At 48.9% G+C, this 25,425-nt stretch overlaps 2 protein-coding genes and 1 non-coding gene across 7 annotated transcripts in view; 2 read left to right on the top strand and 1 right to left on the bottom strand.

Moving 5' to 3' along the window:
- The first annotated feature begins 1,282 nt into the window (after nucleotides 1–1,282).
- RPL32 (ribosomal protein L32) lies at nucleotides 1,283–6,366 on the top strand. The gene is made up of 4 exons (XM_059161810.1): nucleotides 1,283–1,418; nucleotides 2,729–2,829; nucleotides 3,546–3,727; nucleotides 6,188–6,366. Exons 2-4 carry the CDS (start codon nucleotides 2,734–2,736, stop codon nucleotides 6,315–6,317), a joined length of 408 nt encoding a protein of 135 aa, XP_059017793.1. The 5' UTR covers nucleotides 1,283–1,418; nucleotides 2,729–2,733; the 3' UTR covers nucleotides 6,318–6,366.
- LOC131826264 (small nucleolar RNA SNORA7) lies at nucleotides 2,522–2,661 on the top strand. Its single transcript, XR_009351513.1, has one exon. It is a non-coding gene; the product is annotated as a small nucleolar RNA SNORA7 (small nucleolar RNA).
- A 711-nt stretch (nucleotides 6,367–7,077) lies between the features above and the next one.
- The window catches only part of CAND2 (cullin associated and neddylation dissociated 2 (putative)), a 33,615-nt gene continuing 15,267 nt past the window's right edge, over nucleotides 7,078–25,425 (bottom strand). For 2 of the 5 annotated variants that reach the window (XM_059161791.1, XM_059161794.1), the window contains 8 exons: nucleotides 24,771–25,063; nucleotides 23,535–23,676; nucleotides 21,698–23,200; nucleotides 19,203–19,298; nucleotides 15,463–15,632; nucleotides 13,792–13,956; nucleotides 11,505–11,612; nucleotides 7,078–9,200 (listed from right to left, as the gene is read on the bottom strand). In XM_059161791.1, the coding sequence (XP_059017774.1) occupies nucleotides 8,973–9,200; nucleotides 11,505–11,612; nucleotides 13,792–13,956; nucleotides 15,463–15,632; nucleotides 19,203–19,298; nucleotides 21,698–23,200; nucleotides 23,535–23,676; nucleotides 24,771–25,063 (2,705 nt within the window). In that variant the 3' untranslated portion in view covers nucleotides 7,078–8,972. Of the gene's footprint in view, nucleotides 9,201–11,504; nucleotides 11,613–13,791; nucleotides 13,957–15,462; nucleotides 15,633–16,007; nucleotides 18,613–19,202; nucleotides 19,299–21,697; nucleotides 23,201–23,534; nucleotides 23,677–24,770; nucleotides 25,064–25,425 lie in introns of those variants that run through there. The other 3 variants (XM_059161792.1, XM_059161793.1, XM_059161795.1) reach the window with 3 other exon arrangements.

Here is a 25,425-nt window from a genome sequence, read left to right as displayed (position 1 = left end):
ACAGTTGGAGGCATGGTCTCTGGTTCATTGATCCATTCGCTTGATTAGCCCACCTGACCCCATCAAGACCTTTTCCTTCACAGCACATAATGTTGGGTGCTGTTAGCACAGTGATTTCATGCTCTGCAACCCATCTGACTTCCCAGAGCCTGCAAGATAAGCAGGATCCATGAGATTTGCTGTAGTCATAGGCACAAAGGGGTTCCAGTCTCAGCCTTATCGCTTGCCAGCTGTGTGACCTCAGACAAGACATTTCACATTTCACTCTTCTAGGTCTCCTCAAACTCCCCTACCCTTTACAGTCAAAATCTTATGAAGGAGATGTCAACCCTTTCTTCCCTTCTCACTTCTCATCCAATGGATAACACAATCCAGTGTAGCTTCAGTCCCCATCTGGACCCTGGAACTACTGTCAGGATCAGTGGAGTTACCTGGGTGGCTTAGTGGGTTAAGGGTCTGCTCTCCAATTAATCCGGTCATGGTCCCAGGGTTCTGGGATCCAGCCCTGCATCGGGCTCCCTGCTCAGCGGAGAGCCTACTTCTCCCTTTCCCACTGCCTGCTTATCCCCCACCCCAAACCCGCCACTTGCCCGCTCTCTATGTCAAATACATAAAATCTTTAAAAAAAAAAAAAAAAAAAAAAAAAAAAAAGATCAGTGATGACATCTGCATTGTGTTCAAATTGTGGAATCAAAGTGCAATTTTTTTTACCCTGAAATGTGATTTTTTTAACAACAATGTTAAAAACAAAATCTAAGTAAGACAAAACCAAGAACAATTTAACATTAAGCAGATTAACCTAATGATTAGAAGTGTGGATTTTGGAGTCGAATCCCCAAACTCCCCTTTCTACATATGTAAAATGGGGGAAATAAGAGAACTACCTCACAGAATTGTGGGAAGGAGAGTAAAACCCATCGAATGATAGCTGTTACAGTCTCATTGCTATATTACCCTATACATTCACGTGAGGGAATTAAGAAGTCTCTGTTTTGTTCCCTCCTGGCCACGAAGAGGCGCACTTAGCAGCAGAACAAACTCGGGCGGAAATAAAAAAAAACCTGGGTTCTTCTCCAGAGGAATGGCTTCAATTTCTGGCGGAAGTGTATGCCCCCCCCACAGGTCTTATAAGCTCAGAAAGAATTCCAAATGTTCTATGTAGTCCCAACAGCAGGTATGAAAAATTGTCAGTACTACTCGCAGATATTAATATATAGGAAAACAAAGGTATCCCTCGACTTTTTTTTTTCCAGTAGTATTTCTCTGACGAGTCTTTCTTTTCTTTGAAGGACGAAGAAACGGAAGTGCTCTTTTTCCCCCGGCCAGGACCGAGAGGTTAAGTCCCATCAGCCCTCGCGCGCCACCCTCCGCTCTCTTCTTCGGCGCTGCCTGCGGAGGTGGCAGCCATCTGTTACTGGGTGAGTTTTAATCGTTGTCCATCCGCATCTGTGCGGTCTTCATCTCTTTTTGTCGCTTCGTGGTGAGGAGGCTTACCCTTCCATGCAGTCGTCTTGGCGGGCTTTGTCCTTGTCAGTTGGCTGGTGTATGTACGGGAACAGGGAAGCGGCCCAGCCGATGATGGAGGTTCGCTTCCCAGGGCCACTTGCCCTTCTACGGAGGCTGCCTGTTGTCTCTCTCAGTGTTGCGGACAGTTTGTTTGAGCTCTGGGAGTGAAGGTCGCCCTCCGGGTCTAGCCTGAGGGAGCTTGTCGGAGCCGTGGAGCGACCAGAGGGTTCGGGTGTGATGACGAATACTCGAATCACCTTGGTCAGTGAATGAAGTGTGCCCGCGTGTATCTTCTCTTTCCGCTGACGGACGCTCCTTCCTCTGCAGTTTTCTGGTTGGTCTTGGGGTTGCTGCTGCGGCCGGATCACCTCAGAAAACAGACCAGCCACCGTGAGCTGCGAGTCGATTAGTTCCGTTAACAAATGCTGATGGCGGGTCAGGCTCTCAGGGAATATAGAACCGCGTCCTGCGAGGAAATCGTGTTGCGGGTGGGGTGCGTTCGTTTATCGAACGCGACGTTCGCTGCGCACTTCACCAGGTGTTAAGGAGGCGGTGAGGAGACTAGAACAAAAAGTGTGCTGCAGGAGGAAAAAATGGGGTGACCGGGAAGTCCGCTTTGAGGAGGGTTATAAATTGAGACTCGGATGATCTCCAGGTTGAACGGAAGTTCAGAGGCCTAGAAACATGTTCTGAGTACATCGTGGTTTTGTAGGCCTGTGGTGAGGGAATTGAAGAGCAACAGTTCTCAGGGAAACACGGGTTTCTCTTCAGGTCTGCTTGCGTTCATTCACTGCAGGCATTCAGTGTGCGGTATCCTTGCCATTTTACAGGTGAACTAAGACCCCGGTTCTTGTAGCCTGCCCAAGCTCTGCGTATCTAAAAGGAAATTGGACTGTCTACGGTTTGGGATACTAGAAGTGGGATTTGCTGCCCTGTGCAAGTTGAGAACATGTGGGGTCGATTTGTGTTAGATAAGCTGTTAGCATTCTTCCTTGGCTTTAGGGGGTGATGCCTTGACCTCCCAGGATCGCGTCTGGAGAGTGGTTAGTATTCTGCCAGCTTCGGAGACGGGAGGGAAAGCAAGCCTGGCAGAGGTACCCATTCCATTCCCAGTTTGCTCAGTAGCTGGTGATTGGAAGACACTCTGCAACAACGTTCAACCCCTGTGCAGGAAAGCCTCCTTCCAGGACTGCTTGACGCCATCTCTGTCTCTTTCTTGAAGACATCATGGCTGCCCTCAGACCTTTGGTGAAGCCCAAGATCGTTAAAAAGAGGACCAAGAAGTTCATCCGGCACCAGTCAGACCGATATGTCAAAATTAAGGTATATATCGTCCCGGGATGGAAGTACTTGTTGGGGTGGAGGAAGGAACTCCTAAATGGGCTTCTGGACTTCTGGCATCACCTGGTCCAAAGAGTACCTTTGGCAGATGAACAACTCTGGTTGGTGCTAGAGCTTTCCAGAAACGCAAGTCTCCCTGAGTATGCCTTACTGGCACTCAGTCACTTCATTATAATATAAGTTGAAATTTAAATCGCCGGGGACACTGACTGTTTTGAGGTGTCTGGAGGCCTGAATCATTTTAGGTGGCCTCAAGACATTAGATTATCCTTATTTTTATGATGAGAAAACTTAACATCTTCAGTGCAGTGTTGAAACCCATGCTCTTCACTCTTCATCTTAACTTTATATATAGCCTCTTCACATTCTATCAGTATATAGTCTGCTTTTCCTTTGTTGAGTGTGGATGTGAGTCTATTCCTGGTAGTCAAATGCAGGAGCCCCCATTTTTTCCACCACTAAATATGAGTGTGTGTGTGTGTGTGTGTGTGTAAAAAGGTGTAGTGAAATACTGTAACCCAGATAGCTACTGTTTGGCATATTTCCTTTTCATTGTGTGTGTGTATAAAAAGGTGTAGTGAAATACTGTAACCCAGATAGCTACTGTTTGGCATATTTCCTTGTCATTGAGTCCTCTCTTTTTTCTCCAAAAGGAAAAGTTGTTAGCAAAGACACTAACCCTCCTGTGTTTATTTCAGCGCAACTGGCGGAAGCCAAGAGGCATTGACAATAGGGTGCGCAGAAGATTCAAGGGCCAGATCTTGATGCCCAACATTGGTTACGGGAGCAACAAGAAGACAAAGCACATGTTGCCCAGTGGCTTCAGGAAGTTCCTAGTGCACAACGTCAAGGAGCTTGAAGTGCTGCTGATGTGTAACAAGTGAGTTGGGTCCCACCTCTGGGTTTGATGTCAGAAGTCTGCATCTGTGAGCATTTTTGGTAGGGACTCTAGCTTTAGAAGAGTTGTATATTCTCTCAGGAGCTTAAAGAATGCTTGTTGGGGACTTCGAAGTATTTCCTTTGCTGGAGTAGGGAAAGGGAACTTACCTGAAAAGTGTAGAGACCTGAGATCTGGAAAGAGAAGGACTTTGCCCAATAATACAAACACTGGTATCCTTTTGGCAGTTCTTTGCAGAACATTGCTGTGTGTGGAGGTGGGGTGGGGGGATATCAGATACAGCCTCAGACCAAAGGGGCACTTAGTGCTGTGGCCAGGGGTATCTTCCTTCAGAAGGCTATGGGGTTAGACGAGTTGCCTGATAAGGAGCTCTATTCTGAGATGGAGAAAAGGAGGAAGACTTGGCAGGCAGAGGATGACTTGCACAAAGTTGTAGAGATGCAAGAGTGCACGAAGGGTTCACAGCATTACATTCAAGTATTTTGAGAAAGTTAGACACTTTATGAGCGCCGTGGGAGAAAGACTGCTGAGGCCAAAATTAGTGCGGTGGGATGAGAAAACATTTCACCCGGGAAGTGATTTGGATGCTTTGAATCTGGTTTGGAGGGAATGGTGTTTCTTTGGTAAAGCAGAGGACGGTTTTCTTCGTTCCTGTTAAACAGAAGCTGAAAACCTGTTTTCTTAATTAGGATGTGGAGAGTGTGACTAACTATAGGACCTGTGTGTGCTTGCTTACAAAGATCTTTCATATGTAGTGATTGTAGGCACAAGTAATAGAAATAAACAAAACCATTATTCTCACTTTGGTTGAGTTTTCTAGGTTGGGAATTTAACTGGGTGTTGGGATACTGGAAATTTTCCTTTGAAAATTCTTGGGTGAACAGAGGAATTAGGGGTGGCTGCCCAAACCCCAATTAGGTGGATGGAAAATTGTGACATAAAGATGCAATTCCTTTTGTGTAGCAGAAATGCTGCAGTGCTGGTGTTGCTGGTTACCAAAAAGATACTCTTAAATAGCTTGGCAGTTTGTATCTGGAGCCATAGAAATATTTGAAATCTATGACCTTTAATCCACAAGTTCCATTTTTGGATACTTATCCCTAAATAAAAAGCATTTTGAAACATTTTAACAGTTGTTCAGTTTGAGCAGTTGAAAATACTATTTGTAAATGATGGGAGTATAAGCACTGGGTGGAATGTTACATGTGTTATTGAAATGATTGTCATGTGTCGGGAAAATACCTGGGCAGACAGAAGTATTTAAGATAATACATAGAGTGAGTGATTGGTTATTAAATACGCATGTGGATATGGACTTGAGGTATTTTTGGAAAAAGCTTAAAGTGTTGAAAAATATAATTGGAACATTTCAAAATACAGCTACTTTGACTTTGAGTGGACTCCTTTATAGAAGATAATTCTTTGGGTTTGCTTGTCTCGCACTTAAGCTATTTTGCTAGAATTCTTAAAAAGAATTTGTGCATGTTCATTGCCTGATTTAGTCACTGCTTATAGCTTTCTTTCTGTTTTTGCTGAAATTCCTCCGGGTAGAGCGGCGTCCTTTTTAAGATTTTTTATTTTGGGGGCTCCTGGCTGGCTCATTTGGTAGAGTGTGTGACTCTTGATCTCAGGGTCCCATGCTCTATTGACAGAGCCAGTCAGATGCCCCGAGAGTGTCTTTTCTTAATCTGCTCTTAATGGTGTCATAACTTGACTGAAATGTTCTCATTAGGCCAATTTGTTACCGAACTGGGGCCTGATATAGCTGTGAGGAATGAGTAGATTAGAACAGTATCTGCCAGCCAGATACTCAGGAAATATTATTGCTGGGTGACTTCAGGCAATGTTACTTCTCAATTTGAATTTTGACTGCAGCAGTCAAACAAGTAAAATGTGAATGTCTAGGCCAGGAAACCCATGGCTTAATCAGACTGTTGGATTCTCCTCCTGCTCTGCAGAGAGTTTCAGAACTTAATGGGCAAGTCCAAGCTCCCTGAGACTGCCCTGTGTTGGGCAGATTGACTGTGAAAGGATTGGGGGAGAATGTTTGAACTTGGAATCTGGGACTGAGCCATCCTAGCCCTGTCCATTTCTAAGTATCTTACTTGGGAATTCACTTGCACCTTTAAGGGTCATGGTTGGTCTGTAAGAGGAGGCAATACCTGGATTACAAGGCTGCTTGTAAGGATTAAGTGAGGGGACAGTGAGTACTTCTGTCACTATCAGTAAATACTTGAAGAGTCCTACTGCTGGTACCATGGAATTTAGGAAAGTTAGGATTTGGGACTGTGTGGGTCTTTTTCATCAACTTTGCCAGAGCCCTCATGGCTCTGTGCTATGGCTCTGGAGGTGATGTGACCAAAAACTGCTGCCCTCCCAGGGAAACTCCAGAGCATGTGTTCATCTGGCTTGCTCCGTACTCACTAACTGCTTCTCTTCCAGATCTTACTGTGCAGAGATTGCTCACAACGTCTCCTCCAAGAACCGCAAAGCTATTGTGGAAAGAGCAGCCCAGCTGGCAATCAGAGTCACCAATCCCAATGCCAGGCTGCGCAGTGAAGAAAATGAATAGACAGCTTGTTGTGCACGTTATATTTGTGTTAATAAAACCATAAAACTACCATCTGGCATTTCCCTCCTTGGTGTCTGCATGGAGATTATTCTTTTGCCCATTAATGCTCTGGAATCCTCCATTTGGAAGGGGTGTGTTTATAAGGATACTTCATTCTTCATAGGGCACAGGCCTCTGGTGCCCAGAGCAGCTTTATCAGCTCCAGTTGGGGCTGGGAGAGACTTGGGCTCAGACCAAGGAACATTCTAAGACTTTTGATTGAAGGACTTTGCAGCTCAGAGCAAGTAGTCATCCTTAGCCTCACTTTGTAAATTTGGATGATGGTCACTGTATGTAGTTCTTGTGAGGTAGCCTCTGAACAAAAACATGACAGGATGCAGCACAAATCCCTCTACGATTAGCCTTGGATGCCTGAAGATAACTTTCGGTCTCCCTTTTATAACCCTCCCCCAGCTTGCTGCTTCAGGTAACTTAACTGCAGTTTCTGAAGGCTGGGATTCTTAACATCATTGGGCCTCTTGATTGGTACTCAGGATTTAACAATCAAGTTGCCTTTTTGACCACAGCCCTAAAACTTTGGCCGCAAAAGCTAGAATTTATCTATGTGAATTATAGGCATACTTCTCAAGACCCTGTGGTTTGGTTTCAAACCACTGATGAAGCAAATCAAACGCATTTTTCTGGTTTCTGAGTGCATATAAAAGTTGTTTATACTGTTATAATTTATTATGTGCAATAGCATGTCTAGACAACTCATACCTTAATTTAAAAATAAGTTTATTGCAAAAAATGCTAACCATCTAGTGCAAAAGTGCTAAACATAATTTTGAGTTGTGACCTTTGCTGGTGGAAGGTCTTAACCTCCATGTTGATGGCGGCTGACTGATAGGGTGGTGGCTCCTGAAGGCTGGGATGGCTGTCGCAGTTTCTTAAAATGAAGACCATGAAGTTGACTGCATTGACTGAGTCCAAAATGATTTCTCTGTAACATGATACTGTTAGCACTTTACCCAAGAGCTTTCAAAATCGGGAGTGCCATCTTAGACCCTACCACTACTTCATCAACTAAGTTGATGTAATATTCTTCAGTTCTTTGTTGTCATTTCAACAATCCAGCATCTTCAAGAGTAGATCCCATCTCAACAAATTTTTTGCTCATAAGAAGCAATTCCATTGAAGTAGTCTCACGAGATTGCAGCAATTCAGTCCCATCTTCAGGCACAAGCAGTAACATCAATGATCACATCATAACATAATGAAAAAGTGAAAGTCTGAGAATTAACAAAATACAACAGGAAGTGAGCAAATGCTGTTGGAAAAATGGTATTGATAGATTTGGCTGAACACAGGGTTGCCACAAACCTTCATTTTGTAAAAAAAAAAAAAAAAAATGCAGTATTTGCAAAGCACAAGAAAGAGGCATGTCTATAAGGTTATGATAGCACTTATCTAAGAACTGGCAGCAAAGGGCAGGATAATTGGGGATGTGGCATGAGGTACTGAAGAACAAGACAATCACTTATAGGGTGTTTTTTTCCCTACCAGCCTGGTCAACTGAGCAGAAATATTAGCCTGCTTAACAATTTTCTTGGCATGCTAGCCATGAGTGGATTTAAGTCCCTTAAACTGGGTATGTAAATTACAGGTTGCCTACCTCCATCCAGTTCAAAGCCTAGTCTGAAACATTTGAGTTAATTGTTGAGTTGTTTCCATGATTTCTTTAAATTGACTTGGGAAGTATACAGACAGTGGTCTACTGAGTAGAGGAAGTGTGTACAGAAAAAGTAACACTAGGTCTGTCCTTTATTAACCTGGGATAGCACAGAAAATTCTTTAGCCTATTGTTTAATATTTGTGTCTTCAATACTAAAAACTAGAAACAACATGTTCAGTCTTCCTCAGGACACAAACCAACTGTTGACACCTAGGTGGGTGACATAAAAGATGGTCTGTACTTTCTTGGTACTTATTTCCCAGTTAGCTACATAAGAGTTTTGAAATTAGAAAAACAAACTAGATCTAATTCCCTACCTTGGCCCCCCTCCCCCTGCAAAAAAATTTCAGATTCATTACTGCCAATTAGAAAGTGAAGCATTTTGAATTCTAAAATGCTCAGAGAAGTAGCTTGACTCTTCAAGATGCCCACCCAGCACTAATGTTTGGCCTATCAGATCAAGTTAAGTGAAGAGTGGGAGAGGTGTGAGTGACAAATCTGGGACAATGGTGGGCAAAGAGGCCAGCCGGCTGTCTCCTAACTTTCTGCAGCTGTGAGCATAAGAGTATTTCTAAACACTACTTAGTCCTTAGTGAGGCAGGGACTCCCCACTTTGAAGGTACAGACCGCCCTGTGTGAAGTCATGCATCTGTGTTTGTGTGGAAGGGCTTGGAAAATGTCCATGCCATTTCCTTGAATGACTGTCCTGAGTTAAAGGGCCCAACTATTGGCAGCCCTGCAGCTCCTGCTGGGGGCCTCAAGTTGGGGGTCCTTGGAGAAGGCACTGGAAGCCCCAACCAGGAGCAGAAGGGCCCCCAGTGAGATGACAAAAGGGCAAAAGTAGAGAAGCCTATGGTGGGCAGGGGGACAGTGAGGCCTCAGGCTTGGGTAGGCCTCCTTCTCTTAAGTAAGGACCCACCTGGGGGCAAAGTTGGGGGGTACTAGCTGAGCTCCATCGAGTCTGTGTTGGGGGCTGAAGCAGAATCCTTCTGGATGCTTTCAAAGAGGGCAGCAAGTTCGGGGTTGGATCGGATTTGGGAAGAGAAGTCAGCCATGATGGGGCTTTTCCCTACTTCTGGGATGGTCAGCAGGGCGGCCACTGCCCTCATCGCAGAGCGTTTCAGCTCGTCTTGCTTCTCAAATTCCTGCTTCACAGAACCAGCTTTGACCTAAAGTAGGAAAACAACGAGCCATCCTTTATTGAACTTAGCATCACACCACAGCTACCTCACTGGTCTCTGGATTCATCCCAACCACCTGTATCCTTCCCAGTTTAAACCACAGCACACTGTGGTTCCAGCCTCCTGAGGTTTCTTCTTCGCTTTTACCCCAGTGGGTTTCCCCAAAGGGAAATTTTTTGTCATTAAATCAACCTCAAGGTCACCTAGGGGGCCTCCGACCAACCAATCTAAACTGCCCACCTTTCTTATTATTAATAAATAACTGGATGGTGATAAATGCTGTAAAGTGTTCAGTTATCTCCTTCCCCTGACAGGATTCAGCCTATCTTTTCTTACTGTGCTTAAAACAGACTCTTGGTACCATGACTTAACTCAAAGACTGGATCACCATGACAGTCACCTTGCTGGCCTCGTCCCCCCTCCACTCAGGTGCCTGCCCCTGCAAGCTAGTCTGTGCTGGAAACCCCTCAAACTGCCTTGCCTGTCTTGTTTCTTCATCCCCCACCCTCTCCCACTTAGAGAATCTCAGAACTGCCCCACTCCTTATGAAATAAAGTCTGGATTCCTCTTGAGGCTGCTGACTTGGCCCAGACAAAGACTATTCCCCCTCAAGATTCCAGTGTAGAGGTTAAGAGCTTGGCACTGGGGTTGGACAGTCTTGGGTTTGAATGCTCTGCCCTGTAAGCACTGTGACTTCAGGTTGTCACTGCAAGCTGCACTTCCCTTTCTGTATGGAAGAGCCTCCTTTCCATAGAGTTGCTTTGAGGGTTAAATGGCTTAATACAGGTCCATATCCCCTGCTCTGAAACCCTTGGGGCCAGGTGTGGTTTGGAATTCAGGATTTGGTGTGTGTGGGGGGTTAGAAACAGGATAGTGTGCAGACAACGTGGTACAATATCATGTAATCAAATACAGGAATATTTCCACTACTATATGAAAAATGAAAGAATATTATGCATGTCACAGCAAGAGAGAAAAGCCATAAATAGCCTCAGGCCAGTTCAAGTCAAGTTTTGTTGCCAAACAAGTTCCAGAGCTTTGTAGGCTTCAGCAGATGAGGGATTGTGGACACATATGCAGCAAGTTCTCATCTCAGTGCCTGACAAACAGCGTCCTCTGCAGCCATTCCGAGTGGCCTATATGTGGGCCTCAGATTGAAGCTCCTCTTGCCATCTGGGCTGAGTGAAGGGGGGTCTGCAGTCCTTCCCTGGGAACTGCGATCCTTCTCCATGCCAAACGGCTCAAAGAAAATTAGAAATGATTTGGCCACTGAAACAGTCAAGACTGCAAGAGTCCTGCAGAAACACAGCTTCTTTTTACTTCATACCCACATATGTTTCAAAGGGAAACTTACAAGGCAGGTTTCTATCTATTAAGAAACCACCAATTTTAATGTTTTATCCACAGAAGATTTTATTTTATTGGAAAAGGTTTTGCTACTTGAAAATCACTGTTCTGTGGATATCTCTCCTCCTTAAGCTCCAAACTGAAATACTCTACTACTTTTAGGTTAATTCCTACCCTTTCAAAATCCAAGTTAGTTCTTTTAGTCACCAGGTAATTACTGGATACCCACCCCCTGGGTATGCCAGGCTCTGTTCCCAACACTGCATGTTGCCCCCAGGCCTCTGGCTCCGAATCCCTCCCCTGGATCCTTGAGGCACTCTAGCTTATCAGCAACTCTGCCCTGTATCAATCAACCAATCAATGGTTTCTATCTTTCCAAGAGTCTCACTCGTTTCCCAATTAGGATGTGGGAGAAGAGGGGAGCCTGGGTGGCTCAGTCAATTAACCGTGTGCCTTCAGCTTGGGTCATGATCCCTGAGTCTTGAGATGGAGCCCCACGTCAAGCTCCCTGCTCAGTGGGGAATCTGCTTTTCCCTCTGCCCTTACCCCCTTCATGCTCGCTCGCTCTTGCTTTCTCTCAAATAAATAAATACAATCTTAAAAAAAAAAAAAAAAAAAAAAGGATTTGGGAGTGGGGAACCCACCAGGTTCAATGTTGTATCCCTAGTACCTTGCAATGAGGCCCAGCACCCAGGAAATGTTTAATGAATGAAAGAAAGAGCCGGGTTTGAATCTCAGCTCTGCAATTTACTAGCTGGGTAGCCTAGGTCCATAACTTCACCTCTCTGAGTCTCTGCTCCCCTGTGTATACAGTGGACAATAAGAAGTGCCTTACAGGAGGACGACAACAATGAAATGAAGCCCTTCATACACCACCTAGAAAGGGTAACTGTGAGCAATCCGCAGGTGTGCCCAGCGCTAAGTGGGGTAGGGGGAGGGAGGTACCTTGGCGGTGCAGGTGGCCCTGAGTGGTTCAATGAGCCGGTCCACTCTCTGCAGAACAGGTGCGGGACACAGGGTAGCCAGTCGAGCGAGCATGATGAAGGTCAGCATCTACCCAGGAGGAAGAAGACAGAGTTCATGGTGAAATGGCCCAGGACCAAAAGGAGCAGAGGCCATGGAAGATCAGGGGCTCTGGTCCCAACACTTGGAGCTCAGGTCCAAACTCTAGCACTAATTCCCACCAGGGCCCTGCCCGAGTCTCTCCTGCTCTGGGCTTCAGTTTCCTTATCTATAAACTATGACTGGCAATGGCTCCCATGCCTGGCTGACCTGGGGAGGATCAGATGAGAAGAGGTACCAGGGAGGGGGCGATTCTCCAGCTCTGATGCCCACAGGACCAGGCAGATACTGGCCATGAGTGAACAGGGCCAGAGGGCAACTGGGCAGGAGTCAAGAGCCCATACTCCAGACCTCAGCTCTCAGCTCCAGCCAACTGTGGCTGTGGGAATGTGGCCCCAGCTGATAGCCTGCTTTCCAAAGACACTCTGATTTTCATGGAAGATCTCTCAACTCTTAAATGTTGACACCCAGTTAAAAAGCAAACAAACTACTGTGTGAGCCAACTAAACACATCCACAGGCCTGGATGCAGCCTGCAGGAGACTAATGCTGACCTCTTGGGAAAATGGTCAAGTTTTCTTGGGAAAATGGTCAACCAGTGCTCCACACCATAAAGGATGGTTGTCTGGATTCTACGTGCCCTACCCAACCCCTCCACTGTCTACCCTTCCCTGATTCCCCCACAACCCATGGCAAAGGAGGGCGACCAGGGCCACAGCAGCAAAGAGCACAGCATTACACAGCATAAGCTGCAACCCAGGGCTCCTCCACTGCCCAGCTGCTGCCCTTGAACCCACCAGCTCTCTGGTCTCACCCCTGTAAAGTGGGCTACACCATCCAAGGATACAGTGTAGACTCAACAAGATAACTCTAGGGGCTCAAGACATGTCATACCCACCCTCCTCAACACCAGAGGGAGCCCAGACACTGGGGTCCGAATGTGGCACTGATGTCAGGCCCTGTCCCATACTCCTGGGAGGACAGATAAGAGGATGATGGGGCCAGAATGGGTGGAAACAGGATAGCATGGGGAAAATGCCTGTAAAAACAACTGGCTTTTATCAAGCGACAGTGGGGCTTGGCCATCTCTCACATCACTGCGAAGGGACCGACTCACTCTTCTCAGTGCAGCCAGCATTCCATGACCAGAGGTACCAGCCCACTGATGGGTGGACATTCAGGAAGCCACCAGCTTTCTCCAACCCCCCCCAGAGCTGGGAAGAACAATCTTGAACATAGAAACTCCAAACACATTTTGAGGAGTGAGTCCAAAGGCTCTGTTTATGGAGACGGAACTGCTAGATCAAGAATGTGTCAAAGAATTCTAAATGTTTCTCCTTATGGCTAAACCATCCTCCAAAGAGCTCTCCCAGTGTAGACTCCCACCAAAGGTGTTTGACAGCTTGGCTCTCTTTCTTTCTGTTTTTTAAAAGATTATTTATTTATTTATTTGACAGAGAGAGAGAGAGAGAGAGAGTGATCACAAGTAGGCAGAGAGGCAGGCAGAGAGAGAGGAGGAAGCAGGCTCCCTGCTGAGCAGAGAGCCAGATGTGGGGCTCAATCCCAGGACCCTGAGACCATGATCTGAGCCAAAGGCAGAGGCTTAACCCACTGAACAACCCAGGCGCCCCAGCTTGGCTCTTTCCCTGATTGATAATCAGGAAAAAATCAGGTTCGGTCGGTTAAGCATATGACTTCAGCTCAGGCCAGGATCCCAGGGTCCTGGGATAGAGTCCCATATCAGGCTCCCTGCTCAGTGAGGAGTCTGCTTCTCCTTCTGCCCCACCCCTGCTCTCTCCATCAAATAATACATAAAATACTAAAAAAAAAATAAAATAAAATAAGAGGGGCACCTGGGTGGCTCAGTAGGTTAAAGTCTCTGCCTTCCGGTTGGTCATGATCTCAGGGTTCTGGGATCGAGCCCCACATCCAGCTCTCTGCTCAGCAGGGAGCCTGCTTCCCCCACCATCTGCCTGTCTCTCTGCCTACTTATGAACTCTGTCAAATAAATAAATAAAATCTTTTAAAAGAGAGAGAGAGAATAATGCGATTATCTTTATGGGGGTGCCTGGGGTGGAGAGTGGGGGACAAACAAGCAGTGGGCCCTAGTGGTGCTCGCCTGTCCCCTCGGTATGGGGTGGGTGCTGTTCTGGCCAGGGGGCCTGTCCTACCCGGATATCATAGTGGTCCTTCAGGCCATCCTCCACGTGGTTCAGGAACTCGCAGATGTCCAACCGGCCTAGGCAGCTCTCAAGCAGCGAGTACATGCACTCAAAGGCTGCCTTCCGCACGTCTAGCCCGTCGTCTACTGTGTGCTTGAAGGGCCCCATCTCCACCTGCAGGACAGAAGGATGACGAGGGTTACGGGATGGGACTCTAGGGTGTAAGGACACCTCCCTCAGTCCCTGCTGCACGCCCCACCTCCCTTGTTCGGTATTGTGTTCTGTCGCCGAATCAAGCCTCATACTCTCAAGCCTCTTGCCTTTGCTCAGCCTGCAATGTCCTCCAATGATAACAGTAACATGCGTGTCTGGGTGGCTCAGTCGGTTTTAAGCATCCGACTTGGTTTCAGCTCAGGTCATAATCTTGTGGTTGTGGGACGGAGCCCCGCATCAGGCTCTACACTGAGCCTGGTGTCTGCTTCAGATTCTCTCTCCCTCTCCCTCAGCTTGCTCACACCCACCCTCTCTCTCTAAAATAAATAAATAAAATCTTAAAAAAGCCAGTAACAATAATTATTATGGTCTACGGAGCAGTGATAAGATGCCAACCACTGTGCTGAGTGCTTGACAAATGAAATTTTACTCAAGCATCACAACAGCCCTAGGGAGACAGTATTACCAATAACCCCATTTAACATATGAGGAAACTAGACTCAAAGAGGTTAATTAACTCACCCAAGAACATACAGCTAGTAAGTAGCTGAACTAGAATTTAAAAACCCAGGTCTGAAGCTTTTAACCACAAGGCTCTGTGCTTAATGGTAAACTGCTTCTCACCCCTAAAAGCCCCAATTAAAGGCCCCCTCTTTTGGGAAACTTTCCAAACTCCTCTAAACACAGTCACTTCCTCGTCAGCAATGCCAGGTGGTTCAAACCTTTTTATTATATCATGTGATGACAGATGTTAAGTCACCTTTTTTTTTTTTTAAAGATTTTATTTATTTATTTGACAGAGAGAAATCACAAGTAGTTGGAGAGGCAGGCAGAGAGAGAGAGAGGAGGAAGCAGGCTCCCTGCTGAGCAGAGAGCCCCATGCAGGACTCGATCCCAGGACCTGAGATCATGACCTGAGCCAAAGGCAGCGGCTTAACCCACTGAGCCACCCAGGTGCCCCTGTTAAGTCACCTTTAATCTCTGCTCCTTAAAACCTTGTTTAAGGATTTAAGTCAGTGAAATAATTGGCAGAATGGGTGCCTCTGTCCCTGAGGAGGGCAGGAGCTCCCTGTTGGCAGACACCATGTCTGGTCCAGCTCTGATCCTGCCACCCTGCCACCGGGCTGGCCGTCAGTGAACCCCTGCTGATTGCTGAGTGATAGTAAGAAGCACCAACACCTACTGAGGCCGACAGTGCGCCAGGAGCACTTCTGAGCCCCTGCAGGACATAACTCATGGAATCTCCTCCACAATGCTCTGATGCAGATACAAATTAGTCTCCTCATTGTGCCAAGAAGAAAACTGAGGCTCAGAGTGAATGAAATGGTCCTACGCCCCCATGCCCAGGGTCAGACAACCGGGAAGTGGAGGAGTGGGACTTGATCGAGGCCCCAGGTGACCTGAATCCTTGCCACAGCCCCACTGGTCAGGCCCAGGGCTTCCTGCTCTATGCCTCTCCAGCCTCACCTCTCGAATGAGGTCCCTGCGGATCTTCGTCTCCTGGTAGAGGAGGGGCAGGATGTCATCCAGCAGGTCCCGGACCAGCGAGGGCTTGTTGTGCACAGCCGAGTTGAAGAAAGCCAGGGTGGCGCGGCGCACATTCAGGTCTGGGTCCTGCAGGCTCTCCATAAACTCTCCTGATGGAAATATGAGAGGGGGTGTGTGGGATGGCTGGGCCAAGACACAGACCACCTCCACCCCTGACCTTGATTACCTGCGTAATGGGCAGACTTGGCCAAATGGGGGCAAACGTGTTCTGAGCATCTACTTTTTTGCCAGGCACAAGTACTCAGAGCCCAGTTAAGAATGTGAACTAGAGTCTGGCATGGGTTCAAACCCAGGTTCCACAACTGCCTAACTATGGGACCTTGGATAGCCTCAGTATCTTATCTATCAAATGGGAGTAAGAGCAGTACCATAGTAGAGATCTGTTTTTAAGATTTAAAATGTAGTGACGTGATACACACACACACATATTTATTATATATAAATTTTTATTATACACAGTACATATTTATTTACATAAACTAAATCTATATAAAATATAAATACATAGAAGACAGCCTGGCACAGACCAAGGATTCTATAAATGGTAACTTGATATTATTATAGATAGGGCTCTTGGAGATCAAAGAGGTGAAAAAACTTACACATTCACACAGCACTTCTCTGAGTATGACTTTTTATACAGTTTAGACTTTTTAATAACTACATTAATGTTCCATATGCTCTGTAAGTAAATAAAATCAAGAATGAGGTGAGTCCCTAAAGAAAAGCATAAAAAATAACAACAACCAAACCCCTAATTATATTTCAAATGATTAACATAACCATCAGGTTATGAGAGAGTGAAACAAGTCACCAAGTATCTTCTGAGGTATTTTGGTTAAATGCCCTCAAGCTAAGAACAATTGCTGACTTTTCAGCTCTAAAGGTTAGCAATTCTCAGTCTACTTTCTGTGTATTCCAGAATACATATCTTATAGGTAGTAGGAGGTAAGTTTCACCCTGTAAGAGAAGGGTATGGAATAGGAAGGAAGGAGGCTAAGTGGAACCCTGCAGTGCTGAACTGGAGAGGAGGTAACTCATGTCCATGTGTGTCTGTCTGTGTACACATACTCATACACACACACACACACACACACACACACTCCTCAGCTCTGTCTCTGAGGGCCTTGCAGCAGTGGCACCCCAGTAGCAATGAGCACACCTAGAGTCCAGGTTTTGGGTCCTAAGTATCATTCTCCCCTCAAAAGGAATCAGGGCTCTCTGGAGAAATGGCCGATTCCTGAGCTGGGGCAGGAAACGTTCAAGGCAAGTCTAGAGCATCTTATTGTGCCAAAAAACCAGAATATGTCCAAAGGATGATGAAAACATGCCAATAGAACCTTGGAACCAGGGACGCCTGGGTGGCTCAGTTGGTTAAGCAGCTGCCTTCGGCTCAGGTCATGATCCCGGCGTCCTGGGATGGAGTCCCACATCGGGCTCCTTGCTCGGCAAGGAGCCTGCTTCTCCCTCTGCCTCTGCCTGCCATTCTGTCTGCCTGTGCTTGCTCACTCTCCCCCCACCCTGATAAATAAATAAAATATAAAAAAAAAAAAAAAGAACCTTGGAACCATCCTGAAGGGCCCCCACTGGTCACACCTAAGACAAGCATGAGAGTCAAATAAATGAAGACGATAATAAATTACAATTCACTTAATGAAACAGGAGTCCATGATTCTATAATGACATGAATAAATCAATGAGTAAATAAATAAGTGGGGGAGAAGGAAAAGTTCTATTCCAGAGATTAGAAGGCAAACTAACAAATATGAAAGGAATGATGGAATCGAAGTCAGCATTTGGCAACTGTCAGAAATCACTGAGGCAGGAAAGAAACCACAATGGATGCTCAGTATAGTGGGCAGAAGTTTGATGAAGGGACACCTGGGTGGCTCAGCTGGTTAAGCATCTGCCTTCAACTCAGGTCATAATCTTAGGATTCTGGGACCAAGCCTCACATTGGGCTCCCTGCTCAGCAGGAAGTCTGCTCCTCCCTCTTACTCTGCCTCTCCCCCTGCTTGTTTTCTCTCTCAAATAAATAAATAAAATCTTTTTTTAAAAAAAGGAAACATGATGAAGAGGATATTTCAACAGATTCAAAAATGCTTACTCATTCCAAAGCAAAAAGTGATTTTAAAGATTTTACTTATTTGAGAGAGAAGTAGTGGAGGGGCAGAGGGAGAAACAGAGTCCCAAGCAGACTCCATGCTGAGTGTGGAGCCTGATGTGGGTCTCGATCCCACGACCCCCGGATCACAACTGGAGCAAAAATCAAGAATCAGTCACCCAACTGACCGTACTACCCAGGTGCTCCAGGAAAAAGTAATTTTAGAGTGGTGAAAACTGGATGTCTCCATCTTAACCAGGTGATCAGAGTTACCATGATCCGTCAAGGAGCAAACTGCCAATATGATGCACTGGGAAGAACATAAAATCTTTCAGCAGAGCAGGATTCAGACTGAGTTGGCAACCTCTGGCCCCTTGCACTGTGCCCTGCTGGCTCCTAGATTCCCCCATTCTCTCTGAGAACAAAACTGTGGGGTAGCTGGCAAGACCTGAGTCCAAGTCTCCTCCCTGAGCCTCTGCTTCCTCATCTGTAAGATGTGGCTGGGCCTACATACCATGCAGGGAGCTGTGAGAGTGAACTGTGGTGAGGTGTATTAAAGGACCTAGCCTTGTACCTGATACACAGTTCAGGTTCAAACATACAATAAGAACCAAACACCCAGGCATACAATAAGAACCAAACACCCAGGCACACATTCAGGCTGCCAGGCATGGGCAGCTCAGGCACAATGAGGGAAGTCAGGACTGGCGGCAGTGTGTGCCCCCTGGGTAAGGGGAGGTGATGAAGCTGCTGCGGACATTGCTGTGGCTTCTGGACGTGTTCTCCAATCCTGAGCATGGCCATGTCTGCTGATCTCTGGTCTAATCCAACAGTGCCCTGGCAAGTGGGGATCAGCACTCCCATTTTATAGCTCAGGATGAGATGATCTGTCCATGCTCACACAGCCAGAGAGAAGCAGAGAACCAGGCTGCCAACCCAAGACTCCCCACATTCCACAAGGCTGCCTGGAGGAGAAGGGCCAGATGCCAGTGTGGTCCAGTGACAGGCCTGCAGACTCGGAGCTTTGAATGTCTGCCTTCTCTAGGAAGAGCCTGGTCCCACAAAGCCCCAAAGAGAGGGCTCACCAATAAAGGCTACTTGGTCTCCTCAAGACAGAGGGTTCCTCAGACAGGGGTAAGCTGCTCCCCACTCCAGTGCATGCTCCCCACTCCAATGCAGCCCTACTCAGCTTTGTGCCCGCTGAGACCAATGCATGTGAGAGGCTGGTGGTTTTCCACTTATAAGAGCCTGCATGTTCAGGGAGTACCTTCCTCTCGGTAATGGATAGGGTCTCTGAAATAACCTCAGAACCTTATCCCCATTCTACAGAGGAGGAAACTAAGGCTCAGAGGTGAGAAGGGGCATGCTAGGCTTACCCAGTGATTCAGTGCCAGCAGAGGGATTTGAACCCAGGCCCCTACTTCCTGTCAGGGGAGTGAGGTAGTCTCCTGGGTCTCCAACTCCCCTTGACTCATGTGTAAGAAAAGTCAGCTCAGACTCAAAGGCTGAGAGGGGGTACTGAATGGGGCCGGAAGCAGAGGGAAGGGGTGCTCACCAATGAGGCTCTTCAGGAGGGGATCAATAGGATGGGGCTGGTCAGAGATGAGGAATTTGACTGCTGTGATAACTGTGCTCCGCGTGTGTGGCCGATCTGCAGGATGAGAGGAATCCGCTTGGTGAGTGGCAGGGCGGACCCTGGATACCCGCAAGTCAGAAGGCACCAAGGCTCTCTGCCTCCCCAGGAGACAAAATGGGACCCCTCCCCTCTTTGGCGAAGTCAATGCTCCCATTTTCCTTGGCAGCCTAAAATTTATCCTTAAATTCTGTGACTGACAGGAAAACTCCCAGTTCTCAGGTAACCACAATGCAGGACGCAAACAGGGAACCAAGAACCCAAGACAGTGGTCAATCCACAGCCCAAAGACCTTTGCTCAGGCCTACGGCTGTTCTATTTTTCAGACACATTATCTCAATTAATCCTCAGGATGGTCGTGTAGATTAGTTAATAAATGGTTAGTTAATAATGGTTAGTTAATAGTTAATAAATCAAAATGTTTCATAAAAATTATTATTTATCTCTATTTTACAGAAGAGGAAAAAGACCCAGAAAGGTTAAGTTCACATCTAAGGTCACACAGCAGATCCAAAATTCAATGGCTGATTCTGAGCCCTGGCAGGGCCCTCCTCCTCAGGCCTGCATCCCTCAGGCAGAGGCAGGTGTGCTCCAGGCAAGCTGAAGGCCAAGGGGACGCCAACAGAATTCAGAACACCCCCGAAGCTTGGTAATGGAGAAGACACTTAATTTTACTTTTCTGCCTGCTGAGTAGAGAAGGTGAAGAAAGGGAAGGAAATATACCTCCCGTTTCGGTGAAAGGAACAAATCAGAGGGGCTCGCTCCTCTCCTCCCCAGCACACAGCAGTGATGGGTTAAGGTTGTTTCCATCAGGCAGACTTTACATTCGAGATTCGGGGGAGAAGTTTACATTTGGTGCCGGGGTGTGAATAAGGGAATGAGTTAGTGACTTTGGACTTGCAGCTTTTCCCCTCTTACTCTCTCTATCCTGACTGGCTCCTAAGAATGTTCAGGGTGGCTGATGAAGACCTGGGCAATAGAACAGGATTAAGTGAATGTGAAATGAGGAAAATGATGGGGCGTCTGCATGCCTCAGTCAGTTAAATGTCCTACTCTTGGTTTCGGTCTTGATCTTAGTGTCATGGGATTGAGCCCTGCTGTTGGGCTCCCTGTTCAATGGGACATCTGCTTACGATTCTCCCTCTCATTCTCCTCTCTGCACATGCTCTCTCTCTCTAAAAAATACATCTTTAAAAAAAATTAATTAAAGGGACACTTGGGTGGCTCAGTTGGTTAAGCATCTGCCTTTGGCACGGGTCATGATCCCAGTATCTTGGGATCGAGTCCCATGTCGGGCTCCCTGCTCAGTGGGGAGCCTGCTTCTCCTTCTCCCTCTGCCTGCTGCTCCTCCTGCTTGTGTGCTCTTTCTGGCAAACGAATAAAGAAAATATTTTTTAAAATTTAACTATAAGATAAAATGAAAAAAAAAAAAAAGAGGCTAGGAACATGCCACGAATTTGGCTCCAAGCTTCCAGGTGGCTAAAAAGGAAATGTGACCGGTTAGCTGGCTCAACAGTGTGCATGAGGTAGAAACAAACTGGAGCTGGGGAATGGCAGAGCTGCTCCTCATCCCAAGACTCTGGCCTCTCAAGGTTCCTCATGAAGAGCCCTGTGAGTATCACAGGCAAGGTTCTCGACATGTTCTTCCTGTCCACACAGTGCTGTGAGCAGCTAGCTGCTGCTTCTAAACCTAGCATCCCCAGTCACTGCTTAACTGTAATCACTAACAGCAATGACAGCAGTTACTCCTTTAGTGTTAATTACACACCACACACCATGCACCCAGCATTTTGCCTGCATTCTGTCAATGCATACACCCACTGACCCTATCAGCAAGCCAGCAGACCAGTTCAAGGCCTAGAGGCTTTTCCTTCTCCAGGCTTCTAGGTGCCCAAGAGCCCCACAGTTCCACCTGTCTGCTATCTTCCTCTGAGCTTCAGAATGCCCGGACATGCCCTTGCCTGACCACCCAAAACCTACCCTGGTTTTTGCCGGATCTCCCCTCCCCAAATCCCGAGGGATATGGCCCCCAGTCCTGGTCTACACTGACATTTGTTCCTGGCTCCAAGTAGCCCAAGAGAGTTGCACTCTCTTTAGGCAGAGAACTGCTTTTATTAACTTTCGCCTGGAGCACGACACTACGGTCCATGCCAAGGAGTACAAAAATGGCACCATGAAAGGCTTATTTTTTGAGGGGACATATTAAGCATTCTCTCTCCTCTAACCCAAAGAGTCCTGTGGGTGGAGGCAGCAAGTCTCTGAAGACACTGGGTTTGAAAGGCTTCCCTGCTTTCACCTTATCCATACGGCAACTCTCTGACCCAGTTGCTTGAATTAGCTCATTGTGAGTGGGCAGCTCAGATGCAAACTGCCTACTTCTGATCTGGAACTGTCTTTGCCCATGCCTGTGCCCCTACCTGCAGCGAGCTGCTTCCGGAATCGGGGCAGAAGGAATGGAGGGTTCGCGAGGACTAGCTTGCCGATGCACTCAGCCACCACCCCCCGAGTGCCCTCCTCGGCGCCCTCACAGCGCTGGAAGAGCAGGGCCCAGATGTCTTCAGCGTAGGGCTTCAGGCTGTCAGGCTGGGCAGCGCCCAAGGCCTCCCTGAGTGCGTGCAGGAGCAGGTACTGCCGCCGGGGCTCAGCCTCGATCTGCCCCAGCAGGAAGGGCAGGAAGTCGGGCAGGTTCCCAGCACCCACGCGGCCCAGCGCATAGGATGCAGCCGCCCTCACATCCTCACTGGGTGACCCCAAGGCTTCCAGGAGCACTGCCTTCAGCTCCCGCTGGGGGCCTGGCCCGGCCACCTGGCCCACCTCGGCCAGTGACAGGAACGCCAGGACCTTGACCCCTGTGCTTGAGTGGGGTGACCTGGCATCGCAGACCAGGCGGTTTGCTGTGCCTGCTGCCTCCTGGGGACAAGCAGCTGCGAGGGCCGCCACACACCGAGCCAGAGAGTGGAACACCTGCTTGTGTAAGCCTGGCCCACCCTCTGCGGCCTGGTCATAGACAGGTGCCGTGAGCATGCGGATGAGCTCCTTGTAGTCCACGCACGGGGGGCGGGTCCCCACCAGGGCCTGCAGGAAGCCTTCAGCAGCCGCCAGCACGCTGGCAGGCAACAGGGGTGAGCGCAGCAACCGCAGCAGCTCCGAGAGCACAGGGCCGCTGACCTTGGCCAAGGAGGCTGGCTGGGCCTGGGTCATTGTGGCAAGGAAGTCCACGGCCAGCTGGGCCACATGCATGTCACTCTCACTGACCAGGGCAGGCAGCTCGGCCAGTACTGCCTGCACAGCACTCGGCGGGAGGCTATGTCCCTGGCTCTGGGCCAGGGCGTCCAGGGCAGCCAGCGTGGCCAGCCGCAGCGCCCGTTGGTTCTTCCGCAGGAACGAGGCCAGAATGGGCAGTGCCTCAGCCACGATGGGCTGCAGGTCAAGCCTCAACGGGGACATGGCCACCAGCGTCAGCGCCTTGACAGCAGGCAGCCGGGTGATCTCATTCCGCAGGCGGTCCAGGAGAAGCAATAGTGATGGCCCTAGGTCGTCCCTGAGCCGATCACCCAGGTGGGCCACAAGGTGGCCCATGCAGGAGATGGCGCGCTCCTTCACCTCCTGGTCCAGGTCAGTGGCACGGAGCCGTGCCAGGGTGGCCGCAGACATCTCTCCAACGTATGGTTCAGGGTCCAGCGTCCGAGGCCTGTCCAGGGGCCACAAGGCCCGCATCAGCTCCTGGAGCACCAGCAGGGCTTCAGCCGCGATCTTGTAGAAAGGGTCAGCCACGCAGGCCATCACAGGTGGCAGGAGAGTTGGCAGGTGTGAGTGGAAGGCCTCGGCTGGCTCTGTGCCCAGCAGCCCCTGTAGGAAGGCCAGGGCGTCCATCCGGATAGTGGAGGAACTTGAACGGTCCGCCAGAGAGAAGACAATGCCTGTGGGGTGGGTGCAAAAGTTATAGGGCCACAAGCAGTCCCTGGTTATGGGGGTGGAGCATCTGCAGGAATCTGAGCTAGACCCAGACCCCTAGGCTCTTAGGCTGCAGTTTCTAGAAGGTCAGGGCTTGTCCAGCGCCAGAGGGGAGGGACACAAGGCCAGGAAACCCTTCTGAAATGAGGACGTAGGGCCTGTACCCCAGCTTTATTCTCACTGCTGGCAGTGGGGAGCCACCGTAGGTTGCTGAGCAAGGGTACCCACAGGGATTAAGGCCTGGGGTCTAGATTCTGGAAGAGTCCAGGACAGCAGATAGCTTGCTGCAGTCCATCCTACCTGCTACCAGCACAGGCATGTGCTCTGCCAGGCTGCCAGGGAGGACCCCCGCCAGCTCGGTGAGGAGGCTGAAGCAGCCCTGGCGGGCCCTGACGCTCCGATCCTTAAGCTGCCGCTGCAGGGCCTTGATCACCAGAGGCACCTGTGGGCAGTTTGCAGGAGATAAGTGACCACCCAGGAAAGCTGGCTGTCCCACCTAAAAGTGGGGCGCTTTGCCCTGGGACAGGCCCATGGAGGACCCCCAGTGGGGGAGGATTGCTCCATCCCCAGCTTTCCATCACACCCTCCATACCAGACACCTGATTCCATATGCAGACCCTCTGCAGTCAGTCCTGTTCCTGGGCCCTCTTTACAGATAAGGAGCAGGCCAGAGAGATGAAGTGACTTGCTCCAGGTCACCCAAGGCAGTCTGGCTCTCACCCCTACACTCCATGAGAGTTAAGCACTGGGGCCCCTTTCCCTTCCCTTGCTAGATTCTCTCCCCAGAGGAACCCAACTGTCCCCTGAGCTTCCAATGCCAGTGAGGCAAAGACTCCCAGATTTCCATCTCCAATGTCAGACTTGTGTGCTTGCCGCCCAGCGGACCTCTGAACATGGGCATCCAAGGACCTCCCACATAAACGTCCAGAACAGAACTTTAGATATTCCCTTCACATGTCAAGGAACTGCAGTTCATGCTTTAGCCAGAATCTGGCATTCACATGACATCTTCCTGTCCCTCACCCTCCACATCCAATCCATCAGTATGACCCCAAAACTTCCCCTCCAGTTTAACCAGTCCTCTTTCCCCTACTCCCAGCCCACAGCATCATCCCTCCCACTTGGACAACTAGCTGCTGGCCTCCAACGGCTATTCTTTCCCACCTTGTTACAGTCCATTTCCCCCCCATACAGCAGCCAGCATGAACTCCTTCAAATGGGAACAGGATCCTGTAATTCCCCTCCTGTGGCTTCTAGGCTCTTGGAAGAAAACTGAAACTCCTTCTCAGGGGGCCAGAAGCCCAACTGGCACCGTCTGTCTGTCCCTAGCCTGTGTGGGACAGGCCAGTGTCTTACCTGCCACGGTCCCCGCTGGGCCTCAGCACCCAACAAGGACTGGGGACACTCAGGGCTCAGGGCACACACCTCAGTGGGTGGACAGACGGTAGGGCAGCGGAACGATGGGAAGGTGGATGGATGGGAGGGTGAGTCCTGAGTCGGGGAGCGAGGATGGGAGACAGAAGGAGGCATGCCCACCTGGCTGTGCAGCACGTGGAGGCTGATGCCTGTCTGGGTGGGCTCCTCCATGGACCCCATCCACCCCTTTGGGGGTCGCATCTGCCGCAGCAGCACAATGTAAGCCCCGAAGACATCGGCCTTGACATTCTCCTCGCGTTCCTTGAAGCGATGGATGAGCGCGGGTGCCAGGGTGCGATGGAAGTCGGGCAGCAGGTCAGGCCGGGAGCCAATCAAGGCTGCCATGCACTTGGCTGCGGCCCGGCGCACCTTCCAGCTCATGTCATCGTCATCACTGTACTCATTTTCACTCTCTAGGGCAGGAACAGGATACTCATGGAGCCCCTGAGTGCTGCAGCCTGGCCCCACCAGGGCTGCCTGCCGGGAGGGGGCTGGGAGGAGGGAGCCAGGCCTGTTCCAACGTTTGATGACTCCTTACAGGCTATGAGGAAGGTTGCCTGCCCTTTAATGAACAACTACCGTGTGCTAGAGGCAATGCCGAGCACCTCAGATCCACAACCTCATGTGAGCCTCACAACTGACTGCCTTGTGAGATGGCGGTTATTTTCCCTCTGTAGAGATGTGGAAACTGGGGAGAATGGTTCATCCCAAGTTACTTGAGCAGGGATATAGCTGGAGTGAGACCAGGATGCTCCCTTTGCCTCCAGACCCTTCA

This window comes from Mustela lutreola, chromosome 2 (genome assembly GCF_030435805.1).
Source record: "Mustela lutreola isolate mMusLut2 chromosome 2, mMusLut2.pri, whole genome shotgun sequence".
NCBI lineage: Eukaryota > Metazoa > Chordata > Mammalia > Carnivora > Mustelidae > Mustela > Mustela lutreola.
Note: the sequence above shows the minus strand (reverse complement) of the source record. Positions and strands in the feature narration are given on the sequence as shown.